At 37.5% G+C, this 22683-nt stretch overlaps 1 protein-coding gene across 4 annotated transcripts in view; it reads right to left on the bottom strand.

Moving 5' to 3' along the window:
• LOC127629419 (cell adhesion molecule 1-like) overlaps positions 1–15601 on the bottom strand; it is a 289304-nt gene extending 273703 nt beyond the window's left edge. For 2 of the 4 annotated variants that reach the window (XM_052106503.1, XM_052106501.1), the window contains exon 1: positions 15483–15601. In XM_052106503.1, the coding sequence (XP_051962463.1) occupies positions 15483–15558 (76 nt within the window). In that variant the 5' untranslated portion in view covers positions 15559–15601. The remainder of the gene's footprint in view (positions 1–15482) is intronic. The other 2 variants (XM_052106504.1, XM_052106502.1) reach the window with 2 other exon arrangements.
• Between the last annotated feature and the right edge of the window lie 7082 nt (positions 15602–22683).

A 22683-nucleotide genomic window follows, 5' to 3' on the forward strand; every position in this document is an offset into this window, starting at 1 on the left:
GGGCCTTCACATGCGCTATGTCTCCGTGGTAACGAGCCATGTGAAAAGATGCAAGGGTTGACAGTCTCAAATGCGGAGGCAACTGAGATTCATTCTCCGCCACCTGGATTGAGGTGAGTCGATATGCCACTACGAGGATTTAAAGCGAATTGGAAATTTTGGACATTCCAAATTGGGAGAAAAAGGGGATCATATCCAAAAACTTTGGGGCAATCTGTTACATTATTTTTTTTAAGTTAATAAACTCCCATTTTTAAGTTAAAAATAGAACTTTTAGATTTGAATTTTGTACTACACATGCATGTTAATTGCTCTTAACTTTAAATACTGAGTAAGATAATTTATTCGTTTCATTGGCACTTGAATTTAGCTCTTTGACTGAACCTTAAATTACAATGTAAGCTCAATTGAATTACATTATATAGGAGGAGCTTAACTAAATAAATCTAATATGTTAAGCAGTAAACTGTAGAACAATCAAAAATTTTTACCTGTCCTCAACTTAAACTCATGCTCCACAATTCACCATAATGGTAACCCCCCAACATTTTTACATAACAGAAACTCTTCAAAATAACATAAAACATTATTCAGTAACAACATACCATATTTACATTCACTTGCACAAAGACAATTTATAACACTTCATTTTAAGATATACTCTCCCTGTCGAGTGCCATGCAAAGCATGATGGGAAATAGAATTCCCCTGCCTAGTTTCAGTTAAACTTAAGCTAGTGACGATTTAAAGAGGCAAGTTCATTAAATTGAAAACAATAAAACAATTCAGGTTACTTAACAGGTGTCAGTTTCATGAACTCAAAAGTAAGAGATAGTTCAAAATACTAATTTGAATTATAAAATGTTTCCCTACTTAAAATAATGAATTCTTTTAAGTATTAGGATTTACAGTGTGGCGAAGTGAAATGCAACTATAATGAATTAAACCAACCTGGAACTACTTGCTGAACAGTTACAGTAAATTAGAAAACCCTTTGATCATGTGCCAACCACTCACAATCAAGAATTCAACACAATGTGGTTATAAATGTAATGTTTACTGTATATGCATTATAATAAGTGCAATATAAGTTAACCTCAAAATTCAAATCCAATTTCTCTCAACCTTCTTCCAAAATTGCACTCTTCTGGATTGAGATATCTGCTGTTTTTTTCTGGGATCTGCTGAAGCCATTTTCCAGGTTGGGTGTCACAGACCCGAAACCCTCTATCAGCACTCAAGCGTCTAGCTTCTTCTTCAGCACCTAATATTTCTCAAGCATGTCATATTCTGCCACATCAATTTTTGCTCCATGTCTATGACATATACAGTAGCCTGGAATGTAAACAGACGCACTGAGGTTATCATGTCAATCATTTTTGTAATTCTAGTAATTAAATAGCTATTTTCAAACTTATAACAAATTTCAAAAATGTGGATCCACTGTCTATGATTGAATCAAGTTCAGCCAAAGAGTTATTTTATTTTATTTGTATTTTTTGCTGAATGTTCTATTTCACTCTGAAATACGTCACATTACAGAAGTAAAATGGGTTGCGAACAGGCTTTCCTGCTGACTTAACAACCAAATTATTTTCATGAAATGGGGGGAATAATTCACCTCTTTGGTCCACGACACCTTTTAGGGCCTATTGTCAGAATAGTTGCATTGCATTAACCTGACCCGGCAAAGCACACATATACTGTTCAGAGAGACCATCACAGAGACATGATACATCATGTTAACATCTGTTTAAATGGATAAAACAGGCTCTCACCTCACATACAAGCTTTAATAGCTCCAGCAAGACAAAGGTTTTAGCTCTGCTCTTAATGCAGTGAGATGACATTAATAACACATCGTGCCTAACAAACACTTATGCAACAGGCAAAAAAAATCTCATGCTATTCTGAGGACCTACATATATGGTGTTTTAATCTGACACATTTGAAACTGTGCCATTCCTCAATCAACCACAAAGGAGGCTTCTTTACATGGACACTCTTCACCCACTGGACCAGCGATCAATAGATGTCTGATTCAGCTGAATTAATATGATTGCTCAGGGTACATTGTCCTGACTCAACAGCAGTGGCGAATTCTCAGGGCCAGCAAAGCCTTCTCTGCTGGCCTAACATGCCAAATAAATAAAAAAAATTCTCAATCACCTTTTTGCATATGTATTTTTAATCGCTTTCCACTCTTAATTAATCTACAAACAAATGGAGAAAAACTAAAAGTTTATATCGTCAGAATGTATTCCTTGATGCTTACAAGCAAAGTGTGACAACTGTTTCATAAATCATATGCCCAAAGCAGCATGTGAGTTTGAGCACCACCCCCTCAGGCCTTCAGAATTTCCACAGAATCCCTCAACAGTGCAAATGAATGAGCAACTAAAGTAAGATTGTCAGATTAATCAGCCAATCAGATTGATTTATTTGTTCTTTGTGGGTGTGATCTTTAGGATATGTCCCGGTCGAGGCCTTCTAACTGCCTTGAGTGACACAATCATGCTTTAAGTTGATGTAATTTGAAAGCGAAGAGCGCCAGATCTTGCTAACGAGTCTGTCTATCACTCACTGCCGCTATCGCCAATGAGAAAGAGATCCTTATGGACACAAAACCATGTGATTGCTTAATTTATTAACCAGGAAAGGAGGACTGATTTTCACTTCAAGTAAATTGGTAAGTGCTTTTTGCATTGTTATAGCAACATCAGGAGTGTAAATTAGGCTGCTTGAGCATTCAGTGTCGGATCAAGTTTTGAAAAGTAGTGCTGCGTTTCACTCAACTCAGAAAGTTGGATTTTACAACTTTCTACTAGGAAAAGTGCAAAGGAATGCATCTTGAAGTCAGAATTACAACGTGTAGGCTCGTGCAGATATTCTGTTTAACAAATGCCTGCTGCAGAAACAGGTGTATAAAACATTATATTCTGTTATGATATACATACACTGAAGCACAAATGCTAGTGCTACAGCACTGTTTATCAGTTGGGTTGCTAGGAGACATCTCTAATTTGTAAAACCCCTGAAAAGCGTTGCAGTTCTAAATATCGGGGAATGGAATGCATTTATGGTCGGAGATATCAAGTAGGAATATCTCACATCCAACTTGAATGCAACGCAGCATAACCGTGTACCCTGACGAAATGAAATTTTTTGAAAGCAACTTTTGAATCACAAATATTATTAGATAGATTTTCCAGGTATTATAGACCTCCTTGGTAGATTCATATGAAAAACTATGATTTTTGAATGTCTATTCGGGAGACGTTCATTTCACAAAACAGTCATGCTGCAGTTAAAATCAGGCTTGCTTGAGCATTTAGTGTTGTTTCAAGTTCTGGCTTTAGTGCGTGGACACGTTTTTAAAATTTCAATTGGTATTATTAGTTAGATGTGAAATAATGTATGACGCCCAAAGGCATAGGGTGTCTTATTTTTTCTTAATGGCATGAATCACACTGAAGGCCTGGACATTTACTGCATGGCCTGCCACTGCTCAACAGTGACAAATGAAAAATTAAAGTCCTTTTGTAAAACAGTAATTAAGATAGTGTGTCTCAATGGGATAAAGAAACACAAAGCTATGTTGTACCTTTTACAACCTTTGTTTTTGTTTTCGCACCATTGAGACATTTTGGTAAACACTGCTTGTAACTTGGGATTCCATATTGAAGTACCAGATCGGCAATTAAACAGTGTTATAGAATTTTTCAGGAGTTATATTGTTATACAGATCTTATCAGTTAACAACAACAAAATGAAATTCTGTCTGTCAAAAGCAACACAATGCTTGATCTCACCATAATTACAGTGATAACGCTTCAATTTGATGGTGCGCTACAGAAGATGTGATCATTTGAGCTTAAATTAAACAATCTATTCTAAAAACATTCATTAAAAAAGCTATAGAACTTTTAGTGTAAATCAGAGCAGTTCCTTCTGTATTTGTGGTTCTCAACTGGTGGGTTGCAAGGCTATTCTGTAAAAAATGTGATTAATAATATCCAATTAACCAAATAATAGTGCAGAGTTAAGATAACAAAATAAATATACTTAAAACTTTTAAAAGGTATGGGAGGAAAAAAAACATGCATCCAATCAAACTCTATTGCAGGACTATTCATTCCTGGAGGGCCTCCACAGAGTTTTGTATCAATACTGCTCTTACACACCTGCCTGTAATTTTCAAGTAATCCTTAAACCTTGATTAGCTGGTTCAGGTGTGTTTGATTAGGGTTGGAGCTAAACTCTTTAGGATATACAGAACTAAAAAGCCCTGCTCTATGTTATTTTGGTGCAAAGTTATTTGTCACTTGGTAGAAAAATAGTTCTAATATACCTAGTATGCAACATGAAGGCTGCCATCTTTGATCTTGGGGGCTCAGTTCCAGGAACACTTCGTATGACTGATCACTCATCAATGGCAATAAAAAACAAAGTTACATTGAAATGGCCCTCAATGTGAAATCCAGCATTAGTAGGTTGAACATTCTGCTGCTGTAATCGCTCTACCGAAATTTGAATCACTGCCCCCCATTGGGCAAATCTGAATGTGCTGTTGAACTTATGGGCACTGTGAGCAGCAGTTTCTGAGTAAAATGTCCAAAGAGTTGTGCCAAAAGCAAGTTATGTTAATAATTGTAAATAATGTAATACCATCAACAGAAATGCATATTTTATTAACCCTACTCCCTTACCCAAACTGCAACCCTAAGCATAACAATTAGTGGAGTAAAAATGTAATTTTAAAGCAAAAATGCAACCTCCGAATCGCCAGGGGTGTAAAGTAACGAATTACAAATACTCACATTACTTTAACTAGTTTTTCTCAGGAAATATACTTTTTTAAGTAGTTTAAAATTGTTTTACAATTTAAGTTTACTTGACTTAATTTTAAGTGCTGTAACTGTACTTTAAATGGAGTGGTGGTGGCGGGCTAAAGCACATAACTGTTAATCAGAAGGTCGCTGGTTCGATCCCCACAGCCACCACTATTGTGTCGTTGAGCAAGGCACTTAACTCCAGGTTGCTCCGGGGGGATTATCCCTGTAATAAGTACACTGTAAGTCGCTTTGGATAAAAGTGTCTGCCAAATGCATAAATGTAAATGTAAATGTACTTTTACTGTGCTAATTGTGTAATTTTCTATACTTAGCCTATGTTCTACATCTAGAACAGGGGTGTTCATTACATCGATTGTGATAGCAAGACAACCACTGGTTGGTTGATCTAGATAAAATATCTAGACGTCTGTAACTGCTTTTTTGAGCTGTTTGATTGACATGCGGTTAATGTTTGAGCGCTAATGCGGGTTTGCGCCTAAATGATCAAATACACATTATAATTCTGCCAATGCCCATCTTGATGAAGCATTAATGTAATCGCAGTTGGTTTAGTCTACAGTGAGCGTAAACAGTGGGACAAAAAACGTTTTTGCATCAAAATGTTTGCACTTGAAGTGTACATTGAACCGAATTGAGCACTGTCTACTAGGCCATGTCATATAAATGCTATAAATCAAACAACAATAACAAGGAAACAACTTTTGGCTGAATAACTTGAGTAGCTTTAAAAGTAATCATGTAATAGAATAAAACAGTGATATTTTTTAATAATATTGTTAGGGTTTTTTTTAAATACCGAGAGAGGTTGTTAATATATATAATAAATTACCAGGAATGTAGAGATGATAAAATATTGTATAATTATGCTTAGCTTTTATTTGTATATTTCTTCTAATGCCTGATAGAAAAGTATCAACCTTTGTGAAGTTTGTGACTGTATTCCACCAGTCACAAACTTCAGAAAATTGTGCATCATGCATTAGAATGAGAACACAACTATTTCTGGGCTCAAAAGATACTAAAGAACTAAATCAATGTGGAACATTGTATCTGAAAAGGAGGACAATGAAGACAAATTCAGCTCTGTAGGCCCATACAATTCAAGTGAATGGATGCCAAAATGTTGATGCTCCAAAAAGCACATAAATACATCATAAATGTAATCCATATGACTCCAGTTTTTAAATCCATGTCTTCAGAAGTGATATGATAGGTATGAGTGAGAAACAGATAAATATGTAAGTCATTTTTTGCTAGAAATTGTTCCTGCCCATTAGATGGTGATATGCATGAAAAATGTGAATCACCAAAAACAAAAGAAGAAGAATGTGACAGTTAAAGTGGACATTGACTGAGCAGGGAGGAGAACTGATGTAGAAATTGACTTAAATATTGATATGATTCTCAACTAACCTATCATATCTCTTCTTTAGACATGGATTAAACCACTGGAGTCACATGGATTAGGCTACTTTTATTCTGATTTATGTGATTTCTGGAGCTTCAAAATTTTGGCACCCATTCACTTGCATTGTATGAACCAAAAGAGTTGAGATATTCTTCTAAAAATCTTAATTTGTGTTCTGCTGAGCAAAGTCATACACATCCAAGATTGCATGAGGGTGAGTAAATGATGAGAGAATTTTTATTTTTGTGTGAATTATTCCTTTGAAGCCCGATGTGGCCCCTGTACTAAACAACTGCTCTACCCCCTCTATTGTGCAGGACATAATACACCAAGTGACCCTTCTTTTTTTTTGTGGGTTTCACAAGAAAGTACATTTCTTGTGAAAGGCTTTGTTTGAAAAATTTTATTAAAGCATTGTATTGTTAAAATAATATTTTGTTTTCTTTACCAAGTTTAAAGGCAATTGGACAAGAAAATAAGTATATATAGTGTCAAATTTCAGCCCTTTCAAAATGTGTGATTAATCGCGATAAAAATGTTTTATCAACTGACAGCACTACTTTTGTTCGCTCTACTTTGTTGGGTCACCACTTGATGTCCAATGTAAAATCTGGGTCCTGAAACAAATTCAGTAAAGAGCAAATGTTCTATTGGACTGATCCAAATAAAGCCCAACCGGATGTTATCATGAATGTACAGACAGATGTTACTGTCCCAGAACCTCATTCTGCTTGAGGTGATGAGATCAACCACTGTGAGTATCCAGTGTCCTGACATTCTTAAGTATTTAGCAGCTTTATTGAATAGCACCTCCCCTCTGAGCCACCATCTGTACGTTCTATTGATTGGTCACTCTCTCACACTCAGACAGCTGGAGTCCCACTCTACGTCTCAACTGATCGATGGCGATGTGATCTGCAGTCGAGACTGCATTCACAATGTCGCTGTGAACTAGCTCACACCTCTCCGCTTTAAATATTTTAAAACACTGGGACTGCAATCAATTTTTGGTTAAGGGAAAAAGGAGAAGCTATATTCTCAATATCTCTTGCGAGGCTAAAACAAAAACAAGGATTGAGTAAACGCAGGGGTCTCTGGAGAACATGCTGAGACCTTATAGGTTCTATCAACGGCAAGTGGGTCACATCTCTCTGAGCTTTGGGGGAATGTCACCATACATATGTTTCTGAACATTTTTCACAACAACTCTCAAAGCATAGTGAGATGAACTAGGTCATCACAACACATGTATAAAAATACATTTACGTGAGTTTATCCCAAGCACGTAGTTGGTAAACAGATTCTAATCATTGCAGTATAGATATGAGCCATAATATGTATGCCCGGGTTTTTGGGACTAGGTCTTAAAGGATGGAATGCAAATGATCTGCACTATTCTGTAAAGTAAACATGAAACAGCATTTGAAACACATTTTACTTCCATAATGATATTTCTATGTGAAACAAGATAAAATGTAGGGCGAGACTTGATTTTATCCATTGAGAGTTGACTGGATCATGAAAAGTGGTGTCTAAGTGGCAGGTTGTTGGAGGGAAGAGGTTGAAAATCATGTCACGTCACATAACGAGAGGTTTCTGGTGCGAAGTTACATAAGTGGATGAATAATATGTAATAACCCCTAATGGAGCTGAATAACAGATTGCAGTCTCATTTTAAAATATGGTCCGACTATTTGGTGAAATAAACAAACACAAACTGGAGCATACTGTAGATGTTGAGCTGTCAAAATTTAAGCCTGCTTTGAACTTCAGCTTGAAAAGTCACGTCAGCCGAAAGAAAATTTAATTTCATTCAATTTAGATTAGAGATTATAAAGACAATTCTTTCCTTTGGAATGATGTGCATAAATTAATTGTATAAGACATGTTCCATGCAATGAGAATGTAAATATGATGAACTTTTGATTTCATGTTGACATTTTTGACACCCAAAAATTATAATTCTCTCATCATTTACTCACCCTCATTCCAACTCAAACACATATGACTTTATTTCTTATGGAATACACCACAAATATATTTTCAAGGATGTATGATGTGTTTTATTCCTTACAATGTATGTCCATGGGGTCCAACAGTTTCAGGCTTAACATAGGATATAAAGGCAGCATAAAAGAAATGTCAAGCACACATTTTGTATTGAATAATAAATACAAATTCAAACATGAAAATAAATATAAATAAAATATGATTACTTTGGGTAAAAAACAGACAAAACATTTAGTCCATATTCACTGTAAGTTTTGACATCCGCAGTGTCAAGGGAAGCTTGTTCACATGTTTGCATTTTTTAAACACCCAGTAGGGATATTTTGGAAATGCAGACGTGAGTTAAAGGAATATTCCGGGTTCAATACGAGTTAAGCTCAATCGACAGCATTTGTGGCATAATGTAGATAACCACAAATATTAATTTCGACCCGTCTGTCCTTTCCTTTAAAAAAGGTATAAATCGAGGTTACAGTGAGGCACTTACAATGGAAGTGAAGGGGGACAATGTTTGGAGGGTTTAATGACAGAAATGTGAAGCTTTTAATTTTATAAAAGCACTTAAATTAATTCTTCTGTTCAAAAACATTTATTTATTATTATTTGCGATTTAAAAATCGTCATTTTTTACAGTTGTTTTACGGTTTGTTGACATTGCATTGTTATGGCAATGAAGTTGTAAAATTGGCTACAACTTTACACAGAAACGGTTAGTGATTAGGGATGTGCAGTGGAGCCATTATCTGTATTTGAATCTGTATGTGTTCATATGATAAAATTATCTATTAAAAATTAATTATTCGGAGAGAACCGAGTGTGGGCGGGGCTAAAACCAGAAGTGCGTCAAAACTAAATGAAACATTCATTTTTAAGTATTACTCTTACATTTATAGTTTATATTAATAAAATATGCCTTGTATATGCCTGTTCATAATAATAGCCTAATAATAATAACATACAAATATTATTTAAAAAAATATAATTTTTATATTTTTTATTTTTTATTAACAGATGAAGCTGAATTTTTAGGCTACATCAACTGTGGAATATGTTGTGGTTTCTCCTGATATTTCAGATATTAATATCTGCATGAAACAGAATTTTTGTTTGCTTGCGCATGTATAACATTATTCTGGAGGCAAAAGGTGTCAAGCAAAATGTGAAATGTCAAGCACACATGTTGTATTGAATAATAAATACAAATTCAAACATGAAAATAAATTTAAATAAAATCAATATAGCCTACAAACAGGTGAAAGTTCCATAAATCTATCAGGACTTTTTACGAAAAGACACCATTACTTAGTTTATTAATAATAATAATAATAATAATAATAATGTTGCATATACATATATAGTGCCTTTCAAGAGTTCAAGAACACTTAACATAGTCAAATTTAGCACAGTTTAAAGAATAAGAAGAAAAAAGTTTCTTTGTTTAAGCAGTAATATTCCTAATAGATGAATACAATGTGGAGCATTTAAACTTTTTTTGGAATAAAGTCTTAACCAGTTACTTTCCTTAATCGCTGATGTGAACATAAATGTGGTCAGTTTTAAGAGACGGATAGACGGGCTCCGACATAAAATCATCACTTCAGGTCAAGGATTTAACATTGCGCTCAGTTTAGGCTATAAATTAATACATGAGAATCACGTGTGAATCGTATGATACATCAATATAGACATTTCAAGAAGTGGAAAATGCATATGATGTCATATCTTAAGGTTAAACTTGATAAGCTCCAGATGCGCTAAATTAACGGAGACCACAAATCCATTTGGGTCGAAATCACAATGTGCACATTTTCATTAATAAGGTTTACATTTAGAAATATTGGCTGCACAGATTCAAAAATTCTTTGCAAATTTGGATGAGCTTATTTAAAATATCACTTCATCCTTGTGCTTTTTGGATAATCAGTCATACAGATATATTTTTATATTATTCAGATCTTATGAACTCTTATTCATTTTGAAGTCATTATTCGGGCCTTTCCGAATAAGGTATTTAGCTTCAGCACATCCCTAATAGTGAGCGATTTTATCACACTAAAATCATGTAATCACACATATTGTTAACGTCTTGTGGCTATACTTGTGGCAACCGCGTGCAGTGTCAAAGAATCACTGCCTTGAAGCCTGGACTGTGTTCCAATCCGACTTTCAAGATTTTTGGAGAATAAGGACAAAATTTTGGTCTGTTTCTTACCCAAAGTGATTGTATTACTTCAGAAGACATAGATTAAACCACTCGAGTAGCATGGATTACTTTTATGCTGCCTTCATGTCCCGTATTAGCTTGAATGTTTTTTACCCCAATTGACAAAAAGCACATCATATATCCTTAAAAATATCTTTGTTCGTGATGCAGAAGAAATAAAGGCATTCGAGTTTGAGATGGCATGAGAGAATTATCATTTTTGGGTATCCCTTTAACAATATTTGTATAAAATGTGTAGAATGCAACACTGAACACTGACAGGAGGCATCATTCAAAATATCTCACATAATGACAAGACAAGAACAGTTAAACACCATTGATTGATGCTACATAGCTCTTTGTAATATAGCAGCGGCTGTTAAACCCAGCAGACTGTGCACTTTGTGCCCTGAAAAATAACATAATTTGATTTTTTCATGGTCAGTGCCCAAACAATTCAGCCAACTAGGACGGACAACGAGCTTAGTATATGAAAGACAGGGCAGAATGAGAACAATGACAATGTTTATCACAGAAGACAGGAATCCCCTCCCCGAATCATATTCCACTCTCGTTACTCCACCAGTGTTATGAATGAAGCACTTGCTCCCCATCGGGGCTTCTTTCAATCTGTAACCACTAATTGACTGTGTGCTGCTGCATAGCACTCAACTAGTAGCTGTCCTACAACAGCGATAGTCTGTCGGCTTGAAGCATCATTTTATTTACAGTCTAGTACTGAGAAGAGGGTACTTCATCTCTGATGTTTAGTAATACAGAGGTAAAACAGAAAAGTAAGACGGGGTCTTTGTAGTGCTTCAACTCATCCTCTGTACTTGTGTGTTGACTCACTAGAGAGGTTTCTGGTGCGAAGTTACATAAGTGGATGAATAATATGTTATAACCCCCAGTGGAGCTGAATAACAGATTGCAGTCTCATATTAAAATATGGTCCGACTATTTGGTGAAATACACAAACACAAAATGGAGCATAGTTGTTGAACTGTCAAAATTTAAGCCTACTTTGAACTTCAGCTTGAAAAGTCTCCTTTGATACAAGATGTGGTAGGCTGTATATTTTAAGTCTAGGCCTTCAGTGTGATTCATGCCATAAAGAAAACACAGTTTCACAATTAATAGGACACCCTATGCCTTTGGGCATCATACATTATTTCGCAGCTAACTAAATAATACCAATTGACATTTTAAAAACATGTCCACACACTAAAGCCAGAACTTTAAACAACACTAAATGCTCAAGCATGCCTAATTTTAACTGCAGCATGACTGTTTTGTGAAATGAACGTCTCCCGAATAGACATTCAAAAATCATAGTTTTTCATATGAATCTACCAAGGAGGTCTATAATACCTGGAAAATCTATCTATTAGATTTTAGGTTATGCTGCGTTGCATTCAAGTTGGATGTGGGATATTCCTACTTGATATCTCCGACCATAAATGCATTCCATTCCCTGATATTTGGAAGAACGTTTAAGGAAACAAAACGGCAATGCTCCTGTTAGCTTATCAGGGGTTTGACTCTCATTAGAGATGTCTCCTAGCAACCCAACTGATAATCAATGCTGCAGTGCTAGCATTTGTGCTTCAGGTGTATGATTATCAAAAGAGATTATAATGTTTTATACACCTGTTTCTGCAGCAGGCGTTTATTAAACAAGCTTTAATATCAAGTAATGTGGAAACAAACTCATTTATCGATATTACTTAATAAAGTGAATGTTTATCACTTTTGTATATCTCACTGAGTGTTGACATGTTTGTGTGACATCATGCACCTGCATCTCAGTGAAATCTGAGTTGAGAATTTCTGCAGAGCCTACACGTTGTAATTCTGATTTGAAGATGAATTCCATTAGACTTTTCCTAGTTGGAAGTTGTAAAATCCGACTTTCCGAATTGAATGAAACGCAGCACTACTTTTCAAAACTTGATCCGACACTGAATGCTCAAGCAGCCTAATTTACACTCCTGATGTTGCTATAACAATGCAAAAAGCACTTACCAATTTACTTGAAGTGAAAATCAGTCCTCCTTTCCTGGTTAATAAATTAAGCAATCACACGGTCATGCAGAAAATCTTGTGTTTTTAAATCCATAAGGATCTCTTTCTCAATGGTAATGACAGCAGTGACTGCCGAGATCAGCAAGATCTCGCACTCTTCGCTTTCAAATTAGATCAACTTAAATCGTGATTGTGTCACTCAAGGCAGTTAGAAGGCCTCGACCGGGACATATCCTAAAGATTACACCCCCCAAAAACAAATAAATTAATCTGATTGGCTGATTAATCTGACAATCTGACTTATGTGCTCCTTCATTTGCACTGTTGAGGGATTCTGTGGAAATTCTGAAGGCCTGAGGGGGTGGAGCTCAAACTCACATGCTGCTTTGGGCATACGATTTGTGAAACAGTTGTCACACTTTGCTTGTAAGCATCAAGGAATACATTCTGACGATATAAACTTTTAGTTTTTCTCCATTTGTTTGTAGATTAATTAAGAGTGGAAAGCGATTAAAAATGCTTTGGCAAAAAGGTGACTGAGAATGAAAGGATGTAAAAGGCTTTGTTGGCCCTCCAAATTTGCCACTGGGTGATTCTGATTAAAGTCCATTTACTGTATGACACTGTAGAAGAATAAAAATTTTAACATAATTTTCTCACGACACATCAACATCTTCTCACGTCTACAGAAAGTTATCCACACATTTCCATTTTGGCAACTTTACCATCTGGTATGACCGTAATGTAGTGTTGTGCATTATTTAGCAATCAGCACAAGGCTTATTAAGCAGGGATAATGTAAATCTAATGAGCTATAAATTCAGTTGCTTTATATAGAAAAGAAAATTGATCCAACAAATTATCTTGGAAAGTGAATGCACCAATGATGAAACAATTTTAATAAACTTCTAATCAGCAGTTTTTTGAGATTCAGGCCATTTCGAGGAAACAAATAAGCAACAACGACAACACAAGTGCGCAGAAAGAAAAAGAAAATTAACATTTCTTTGCCGCATCTGAGCACATGTGCCCCATTTTTTCGCAAGTCTTTTCTCTGTGGATATGTATAAGAAGGTTTCTCGCTTGATATTAGAGGTTTTTAAATTAGTGCTGATTGTTGTGGGGAGTGTCAGAACATTCATCTTCCATAACATTCATCATGGGGCATCGTGAATTATGCAAAAGCTGCAGTGTGTTTCTAATATTTACAACTCTAGCTCCCTCATACTGATGAAAACTCTACCTGTGAGTCATGCAGACTGAAAATTACCCTTGACATGAGGCAATTTACATGAATATCCCACCTCATTACTAAAGTATTGTTTGCCTGTGAGAATTGCCCCATATCAGAATTATAATTATCTCTTGTTCTAAGAAAATATATATCCCCACTGTCAGGACAGGCAGGCTCATGCTGTTAACCGCAGTTCAACCATGATGATTAGTTGCTATCTAGTATTTATGTGTTTGTGCATGTATATGCATGTATACGTTTAGGATGGTGAAATGGCTGCACAATCTTGGCAGGACATTTCAAAGGCAATTTCGTTTAACCCCATGAAACAGTATGGTCTTGTATTTCACATACAATATTATAGGTTGTAATATGAGGATTTAAGATCACTTATAGAAAAGAAAGTGGGTTTGACATCTCTTTAAGAATATCTACATGTATACCATTGCCTTAGACAGAAATGGGAATCAAAGGCAGCACAAAGCATCCAGATTTTTCTCAAGTCACCTAACTTACGTGTGCACCCAGTAGCTGTGCTTCTGTCAGGGGACACGTGTGATGTACACTGTTACAGTGTCGTTGATTCGTACAATGGGGCTTCTTTTTAGCGCTGAATGCGTTTGGTGCATAATGTGACATCTCTTACGCAGAACACCTACAGAGCCAAGAACTTGCGAAACCTGTTGATAGATGGGATGCACAAGGCGCGTATCTCCAACATGCTTGCTATAACGGATGAACGTTGCGTACGGCAGTAAAACATTAACCAGAAGAACAGTCAAGAACCTCTTTACGAAAGCCAACGTTATCCTAAATCACTCGGTAAAACGTGTACATCAAAAACGCAAAGATAACCGACGAGGACCGTTTGTGTTCCGAAATGTTTACAGAAATATAAAGTGCGCGCTATGCCGCGGTCACTTTTAAAGTAGGCTATATGGAAGTGTACCACCAAGGGCCGTTCACCCAGTACACATCTTTACGTGCGTCTTCGATCTATTTCCGTTGTTGTTATATATAAACAATCGCAAGACGGACGTCTTTGACCTTCCAAATGTTTATTTCAGCGTCTCGCGCATGAGCACGTATCAGGTTAAAAAGAACTTCAGCGTCTCGAGACAATTGCGTTGTAATAGCCTATGCGTTGCGCTGCGTCTAGCTTTTTTATTTATTTATTTATTTATTTATTTATTTATTTATTTTTAGCGCAAGAACGTGTGCGGTCTGAACAGCCCTTTTCGTGCAACTTAAAAAAAAAGAAAAGAAACATTCTAAAAATGTTCATTTAAAAAAATCTTTTTTTTCTTTCTTTTTCTTTTTTTTTTTTTTTTAAAGAGCATTTGGAACATTCTATGTTCGTTTAACCCATATAAAATTATTGAAAGCGCATTTGATTCATTTTCAGATTACCAGCTTTTCGCATTGACTTCTGACTGAGTGATACGGACTTGTTCCTTGTTCCCTTGCATCAGCAACACAAGGTTAGCCTACTCTACAGCATCTGGACAGTACTTTTCTCCAAGAGGCAGAGACATCAGAACAGTCATACATACGTGGGCAATAACTCCTCATATCAAGCGTTTTCCATGAAGAGTGTAAAACATAAACTTCTATACGCACTGAGCTTTGAGAGTAATGACTATAGGCTATGCACAGCATCAGGGGACACGCGCAAGCATAACATATGTTGTTTACACTCCGCTCGCTACTACAAATAAGCATTCGAACATATTCCGCTTGTCTTACCTTTATGCAGAAACGTTGCTAAAATCATGTAGAAAAAGAGTGAAATAGAGTGAGATCCGAGTCCCGAGATCGCCATGTTGAACACCTGCTTCAGACTGGCGGCGCTAAGTCACCTAGAGACGCTCACAGGATAATGCGGAGGAGGGAGTAAATACACGCGCACACACGCGCGTGTGTGCAGTTCTTTAGTAAACACTGTTCTATGTCGATTACAAATAACGGCCGTTTTATTCAAACTGCGCCAAAGTATTTCTTTGCATTTATAATATATATTCAAATGTAGAATTGATGAATTTATCACAACATTTAACCAGCAACAACATGTTTACAGGCGCGTATCGTCTAAAATTAACGAATAGTTTTGATCTCAAAGGGAGATTTAAGTGAAATTATCAACAGACTTTCTTTACATTCAATTTTTCTAAGAGTTTTAACAAAACGAGCAAACTGGGAATTGTATAGTATTTGTGCATTAAGCCTGCCTCTGGTGCGAGATGAATGTAGTGTTTCACACACAAATAGCGCCCCCTGTGTTCATGAGCAAGGGAGCGCAGTCTCAAAACTCCCCAATATCAGAAGTGATTGTACAAGACTTCACCATTAGGCTAGATCCTAGCCAAAACAGTTCAATGTATTACATATATGTCAAATGTAGATCAAAAAAATAAGACACTACAGTATAGGCCTAGCCTACACAAGCAAAAGTGGCATCACAAAATATGCGCCCCCCAAAAAAAAATCTCAATGCAGTTGTCCAGCTGCCCACCCATAAATCACACTAAATACCCATCCATCTGTGTGTGAGTATTTGTAGTGATTTATGAGTGCAATAATTTCTAGTTTTCTAGTACAATAATTTCTAGTTCTATAATCTAGATTTTAACATCCAGTTTGTAACTTGAACAATGTAACGTTAAATGACAATTCTCTCATCATTTACACACTGTCATGAAATCCCAGATGTTTATGACAAATATTTTTCTAAGAATATTTCATCTCTGTAGGACCATACAAACTGAATGGGTACCAACATTTTGAAGCTACAAAATGCACATGAAGGCAACATAATCCATATGACTCCAGGGGTTAAACCCATGTCTTCGGAAGCAATATGATAAGTGTGGGTGAGAAAGAGATATTTAAGAAATATTTACCATAAATTCTCCTCCCTGCCCAGTAGGTGGCGATATGCATGAAAAATGCAAATTGCCAAAAACAAAAGAACAAGAATGTGAAAGTGAACATGGAGATTTATAGTAAAAACAGACTTAAATATTCATCTGTTTCTCACCTAATCCTATCATAAACCTTCTGAAGATATGTATTTAACTAATAACCTTTTTACTTTTGTGCTCCATTTATGTGCATTTTGAAGCTTCAAAATTCTTTCCACCATTCACTTGCATTGCATGGACCTACAGAGCTGAAATATTAATCTAAAAAAAAAAAATATTTTTTTTTATCAGCAGTAGAAAGAAAGTCATATACATCTAGGATGACATTAGGGTGAGTAAACGATAAGAGCATTTTCATTTTGAGGTGAACTATCACTTTAAGTGGGACCCACAAGTCTTCTTACAAAGTAATTGTGTATTTACTGAGTTACTACATATTTATAACCATGGTTCTCTAGCTATTCCTTGAAATATATTGTATTACCATGTAAATACCATGGTTTTAGATTATGAAAATCATGCAGTACAATGGTATATATCAGAGTACCATGGTATTTCCAACGGATACAATCACTGTATAATTGTATTGTCACTGTACAAAACACCTTTTGTTAAAGGTTCCAAAACTTTGCCAGTTGTTTCAGTTATTTTAAGTTCTATTCCCAAAGGATGCCTAAATCCAGTTCCACATCCAGTTTCCCCCCAAATTGCCACAAATGTAATCAAGTGTAAGCTCAAGGTTGCAACAAAACATTCTCTTTTTTGTTTGTTTCAGTGTTTTTTACCCAGCAGTCCCTAAATCAAGATTTACGAAAAGGCTAAAATATCAACAAAGCGCATTCAATATTTCTTCACTGAAACGCCAAAGAGACCCAGAGATGAACCTATCCATATCAATAGCCCTATTCATTGCAGAGCTGAGAGACCAAAAGTCTAGACTTCTCTGTTTAAATCTTCAGTGTTGGAACATAATGTACATTTTAAACACAACAGCAGCATATACTTCAGTGTTAGCAGTTGAGTATAAAAACTAGGAATACATTACAGCTGAAATGTGCCAGGGATTGGAACAATGTAGTGCATTATCTGCCCTGTCTATATTGTCATGGCAGTACCAGTAGACGAGCAGACAGAATGCCATCTTATTGCTCAATCTATTTGCATCTTTTTTCAGTGTATCACGTCAATCCTCATTTATGGCAGCCACAGATAGCATTTAGACCCTAATTTTAATCTCCCAGACAGTTTTTTATCTAACGATTGAATTCCAGGCATCAAATTCACTTTTGATATCATTATACGCAGCAAGCTGCCAACCGTTCTTAAAGGTAGCAAATGCTGCGGTGAAATATTGTATAACAGCATGTTAAAAGGCATTGGGTAATACCTGTCCTAACTGTTGTATGTTACACTCTAGTGACTCTTTTTCTGCATTCCCAGGCTTCAGTTTTAATCATAAAAATTCAGTTTCCAACAGTGTTAAAAGCTTGCTTTGGATTGTACTGTATAGTTTCTACCTTTGCAGTGTTGAATTATTATTTAGTTATTTTTTATAAAAATTTTTTGTAAAACTGCATGCAATAATATTGTGTTCATTATCATTAGATAACACAATAGTTAACACAAACTAACATTGAACAATACTTTTACAGCATTTGTTAATCTTGGTTAATGTTCATTTCTACATATACAAATATGAATTATATTAATATTAAAAGTTGTAAATGTTAACATTATGTAATGCTTTATGAACTAACATGAACAATGTAGGACTTTAATAAATTAACTTTAACCAAGATTAATGAATGCTAAAAATGTGCTGTTTATTGTTCATGAGCTTTTTTTATTGTATGGGCTTCTCACTTAAGTCTTTATCCACTCAAGGACATATTCTAAGATTTCTTCAAGTGAACAGTCCATTTCAGTGAATCGAACTGTCTTTCCAGGCCTAACATAAATCATACAAAACAAGGAATTGTGAGGGATGGTATATTGGATGATTGAAGCTTCCCTGTAGTGCAGGCTGGTCACAGCTCAGTCTGATCCCAGTAGCACATAAGAGCACTGAACCGCAAATGCTACCCACTGGTGAGACTGTGTATGTGTGTGTTTGTGTGTGCAGGTGACCGCTGTGTGCCATTGAACTCTCCAGGGAACCACAGGAGGAACACAGAGTCAAGACAGTTGAATTCCCTTTGTTTTGCCTTGAGGCTATGGCCGTAATGAATGCTGACAAAACTCATAAATTCCTCATACTGGGGTGCCACAAATTTTCTTTTGCTCATCGTATCAGTGGAGTGGCAGTGGCAGATTTAAAAGGCATTAAGCAATTTATCAGGCCACAACTGATAGATGTGGAGGCATGTATTAAAAAAACACAAAAACATTCTGGCTGTTTCAAATCACTGCATCAGATCATCCTCGCTTACAGAGTCCTCATCAAAAATATCACAATGTAGAGAGAAGAGATCACGGTGTCTGGAGAATTCCCTGTTCACTGTCAAAAAGTCCAACAAAGCCTGTTATGATTCTACAGTGCATATAAACACAACACTGGAATTTTGGTAGCACTTTACTATAAGATTTCATATGTTCGTATGGCGTAGTGGCTAAAGCACATGGCTGTTAATCAGAAGGTTGCTGGTTTGAAACCCACGGCCACCACCATTGTGCCTTTGAGCAAGGCACTTAACTCCAGGTTGTTCTGGGGGGATTGTCCCTGTAATAATTGCACTGTAAGTCACTTTGGATAAAAGCGTCTGCCAAATGTAAATATGTTAATAACTGGTTAACAACATTAGTTAACACAAAGTAACAAGTAATTATACTTCTAAAGCATTTATAATCTTGGTTAATGTTAATTTCAAAATATAGTAAGACATTTTAAATGTATTACTGGTTGGTTTGAGTATTTCAGTAACTGCTGTTCTCCTGGGAATTTTACGAAATACAGTCTTTTGAATTTACTCAGAATGGTGCCGAAAACTAAAAAACATTCATTGAGCAGCAGTTCTGTGGATGGAAACGCCTTGTTGAAGAGAGAGTTCAATGGAGATTGGCCAGACTGGTTCGAGCTGGCAGAAAGGCTACAGTAACTCAGATAACCACTCTGTACAATTGCTGTTAGCAGAATAACATCTCCAAATACACAACACATCGAACCTTGAGGCAGATGGGCTACAAGAGCAGAAGACCACATCTGGAACTGGAAGTGCTTACTGAGTGTACATTTCAGTTTTGATTTGAAAATGTGCAAAAACCCAACTACAGACTTAATCTCAGGATCAATACATCACATAGCATTCACGAGCTAAGCCTTTTGACAAGGGGTTGGCAACCTTTTTGGCATGAAGTACCATTTTTAACCCTTTAAGCTCTGAAGGTGTTTATAAAGATGTCCTGTTTCAGTGGCATACCCAAAATTAAAGGTTTATATCTCTAGAAAAAAATAAAAAAAAACAAAACAAGGAGAGTTAAGTGTTTGGTATCATTTTAAAGAAAAGGTAAAAAAAAAAATTATGATATAAACTATGATACATTTTGACACTCTCAGCCAAGAAACTGCAAAGACAAATATGTAAAACAAATAAATATAAAATATAAAAAAAATTGAGCCAAACATTTTTCATTTTTCAGATATTTCTGATTTGACATTATATCTCAGCGTGTAAATAGCTCAGAAAAACTGCTTTTGTTTTGTTCCCATTCATGTCACCTGTAACTGAGTAAAATGTTGTGTTGATATGACAAAGCAATCAAAAGTAGTAGCATTACAAAAATAATTTATCCTAGTGTCCAAAAGCCTCTCCAAATAAATAAAACATAATAATTGTACATAAGAACTATTTGCACAACAATGACGCAAGGTATGCTCTCTCTCCAAAGTATGCAGACATGAGTAACAAGATCTCATTCTGTGGAATTCTGTGGAATTTGAGCCAGCATTGAGTCTGTGTCATGTTCTTGCTGTCATCTCCTGGTGGCCATATGTAATTAGAGTGACCAATCATATCTGGCCATATTTGAGGACTTCCACCTCTGGTTGCAGCGATCTAAATGCTAATACGATTGGTGTATCGTTCCATGGCAGTGGACAACTTACTACATCATTTCCGATAAAGTCATCTGATCCAATAAGCTAACATGTTTTTATCCAGACATTATGTGCTGTGTGCACATTGTGCTTCGTGTGGATTATCTAATGATCTATGCATCCGGTATGTGATATTTTATGTTCTGTTTATGTTTATGAAGTTATAAGTGAAAAAGCTGCATATAAGAAACTCCTGTTTGCAAATACCCTTTGTCAAAGGCATATACTTAGCTATTACTTTTGTCTGCGAGGAAAACAAATAAGCTGGTTGTATTCTACTCTTTGAGAGCTTTCCAACAACATATACTGTAACTAGGGAGGTCCCATACCGATAATCTCCAGAGCATCTGCCGGTCCTCCGCTTGAGCATGGAGAATCGCCTGGAAACACTGGTTCCCCTTCTGTTGCTCTCTCCACGTTGTGTCAGAGAAGCGACACTAGGGGTCTCTCTTGAGCGCCGATATTCACCTCTGAACTATGAAAAAAGGCCAATGAGAGTTGGCAACCAGTATTTGCATGTCCCGCCCCCGGACATACGGGTATTTAAGCGGCGCAAATATGGGAGTTCATTCAGAAAATTTCTTCGGAGCCGATGGTCGTGTCTACAACTGCTGCATACTACACACCGAGTTCCTGTCATCCCTCTGCTGCATAACTGTTGGATTCCACGGCGCACAACAGCGGCTTTCTCCTGTTTGCATGGCTGTGCATTCCTGCCCCTGGGCGCATCGACAGTGCAGATTTAAAAACTCTCCCGAGTTTTTTCCCTAAAAGAGTGATTTTATTTAAAAGAGTAATTTCCTCTAAAAGAGCAAAACACAGCGGTGTTGAACGTCCTTTTAAGGACGCGTCTTTATAAAGATGCCCTTCAGCCCCTGTGTTGTTTCTGGATGCGGTAGAGTGCTCTCCGCTTCCGACGGCCACAGGCGCTGTCTCGTGTGTCTGGGTAGCGATCACACCGAGGCTGCGTTTGTGGATGGTTCATGTTCTCACTGTGAGAACATGACCATGAAAACATTGCGGTCGCGGCTTGCTTACAACCGTGAGCAAGCCACTCCAGCCGCCCCCCGTATTGTTCCTTCTTCCCACGGGATTGAGGACGATGCGGCTGGCGATGGAGGCGATTTGGAGATGGCTGCGGGTGCAGCTCCGCCGGGTACGCCCCCTCGGACCACCCGCACCCCAGCACGCTCGTTGATTCCCGTCCGCGCTCGACCTGGCGAGGTCGCCCCGTACTCCCTTCCCGGACCTGTAGCGCAACCTCCTCGCTGACAGCGAAGGCCTACAGCGCCACCGGACGCGCCGCTTCCGCCCTGCATGCCATGGCTCTCCTGCAGGTCCACCAAGCCAAGGCACTTCGCAACATGCACGGGGGTGGCCCTGATCCCGACATGCTGCAGGAACTGCGCTCAGCGACCGACCTCGCCCTGAGAGCGATGAAGGTCACAGCACAAGCGCTCGGGCAGGCGATGACCACGCTAGTGGTCCAGGAACGTCAACTGTGGCTGAACATGGTCGAGATGCGTGAAGCCGACAAGACTCGCTTCCTCAACGCCCCTGTCTCCCAGTTCGGCCTCTTCGGCGACACCGTCGAGGACTTTGCCCAGCAGTTCTCCACGGTAAAGAAGCAGACGGAGGCCATCTCTCACATCATGCCTCGCCGCAAGCCTGCCGCCACGGCCCATGCCCCGTCTGCTCGCCGAGGGCGTCCTCCTGCGGCCAGAAGACAAGCTCCTGCTCCGCCTCAACCCGGGCCCAGCTCTCAGCCCCAGCGTCGAGCAAACCACGGGAAGCGCACGCCCCCTGACTCACGGACCCCCTAGAGGACCCGGAAGGCTCCCAGGCGCTCCTGAGACAACGCACCCAGAGTCCAAGAAGTTAGCTCCGGAGGTGGTAAGACCACTCCGTCCCCCGGTGGAGGGCCGGGATGAGA

Source organism: Xyrauchen texanus, chromosome 36, assembly GCF_025860055.1.
Source record: "Xyrauchen texanus isolate HMW12.3.18 chromosome 36, RBS_HiC_50CHRs, whole genome shotgun sequence".
Classification (NCBI taxonomy): domain Eukaryota; kingdom Metazoa; phylum Chordata; class Actinopteri; order Cypriniformes; family Catostomidae; genus Xyrauchen; species Xyrauchen texanus.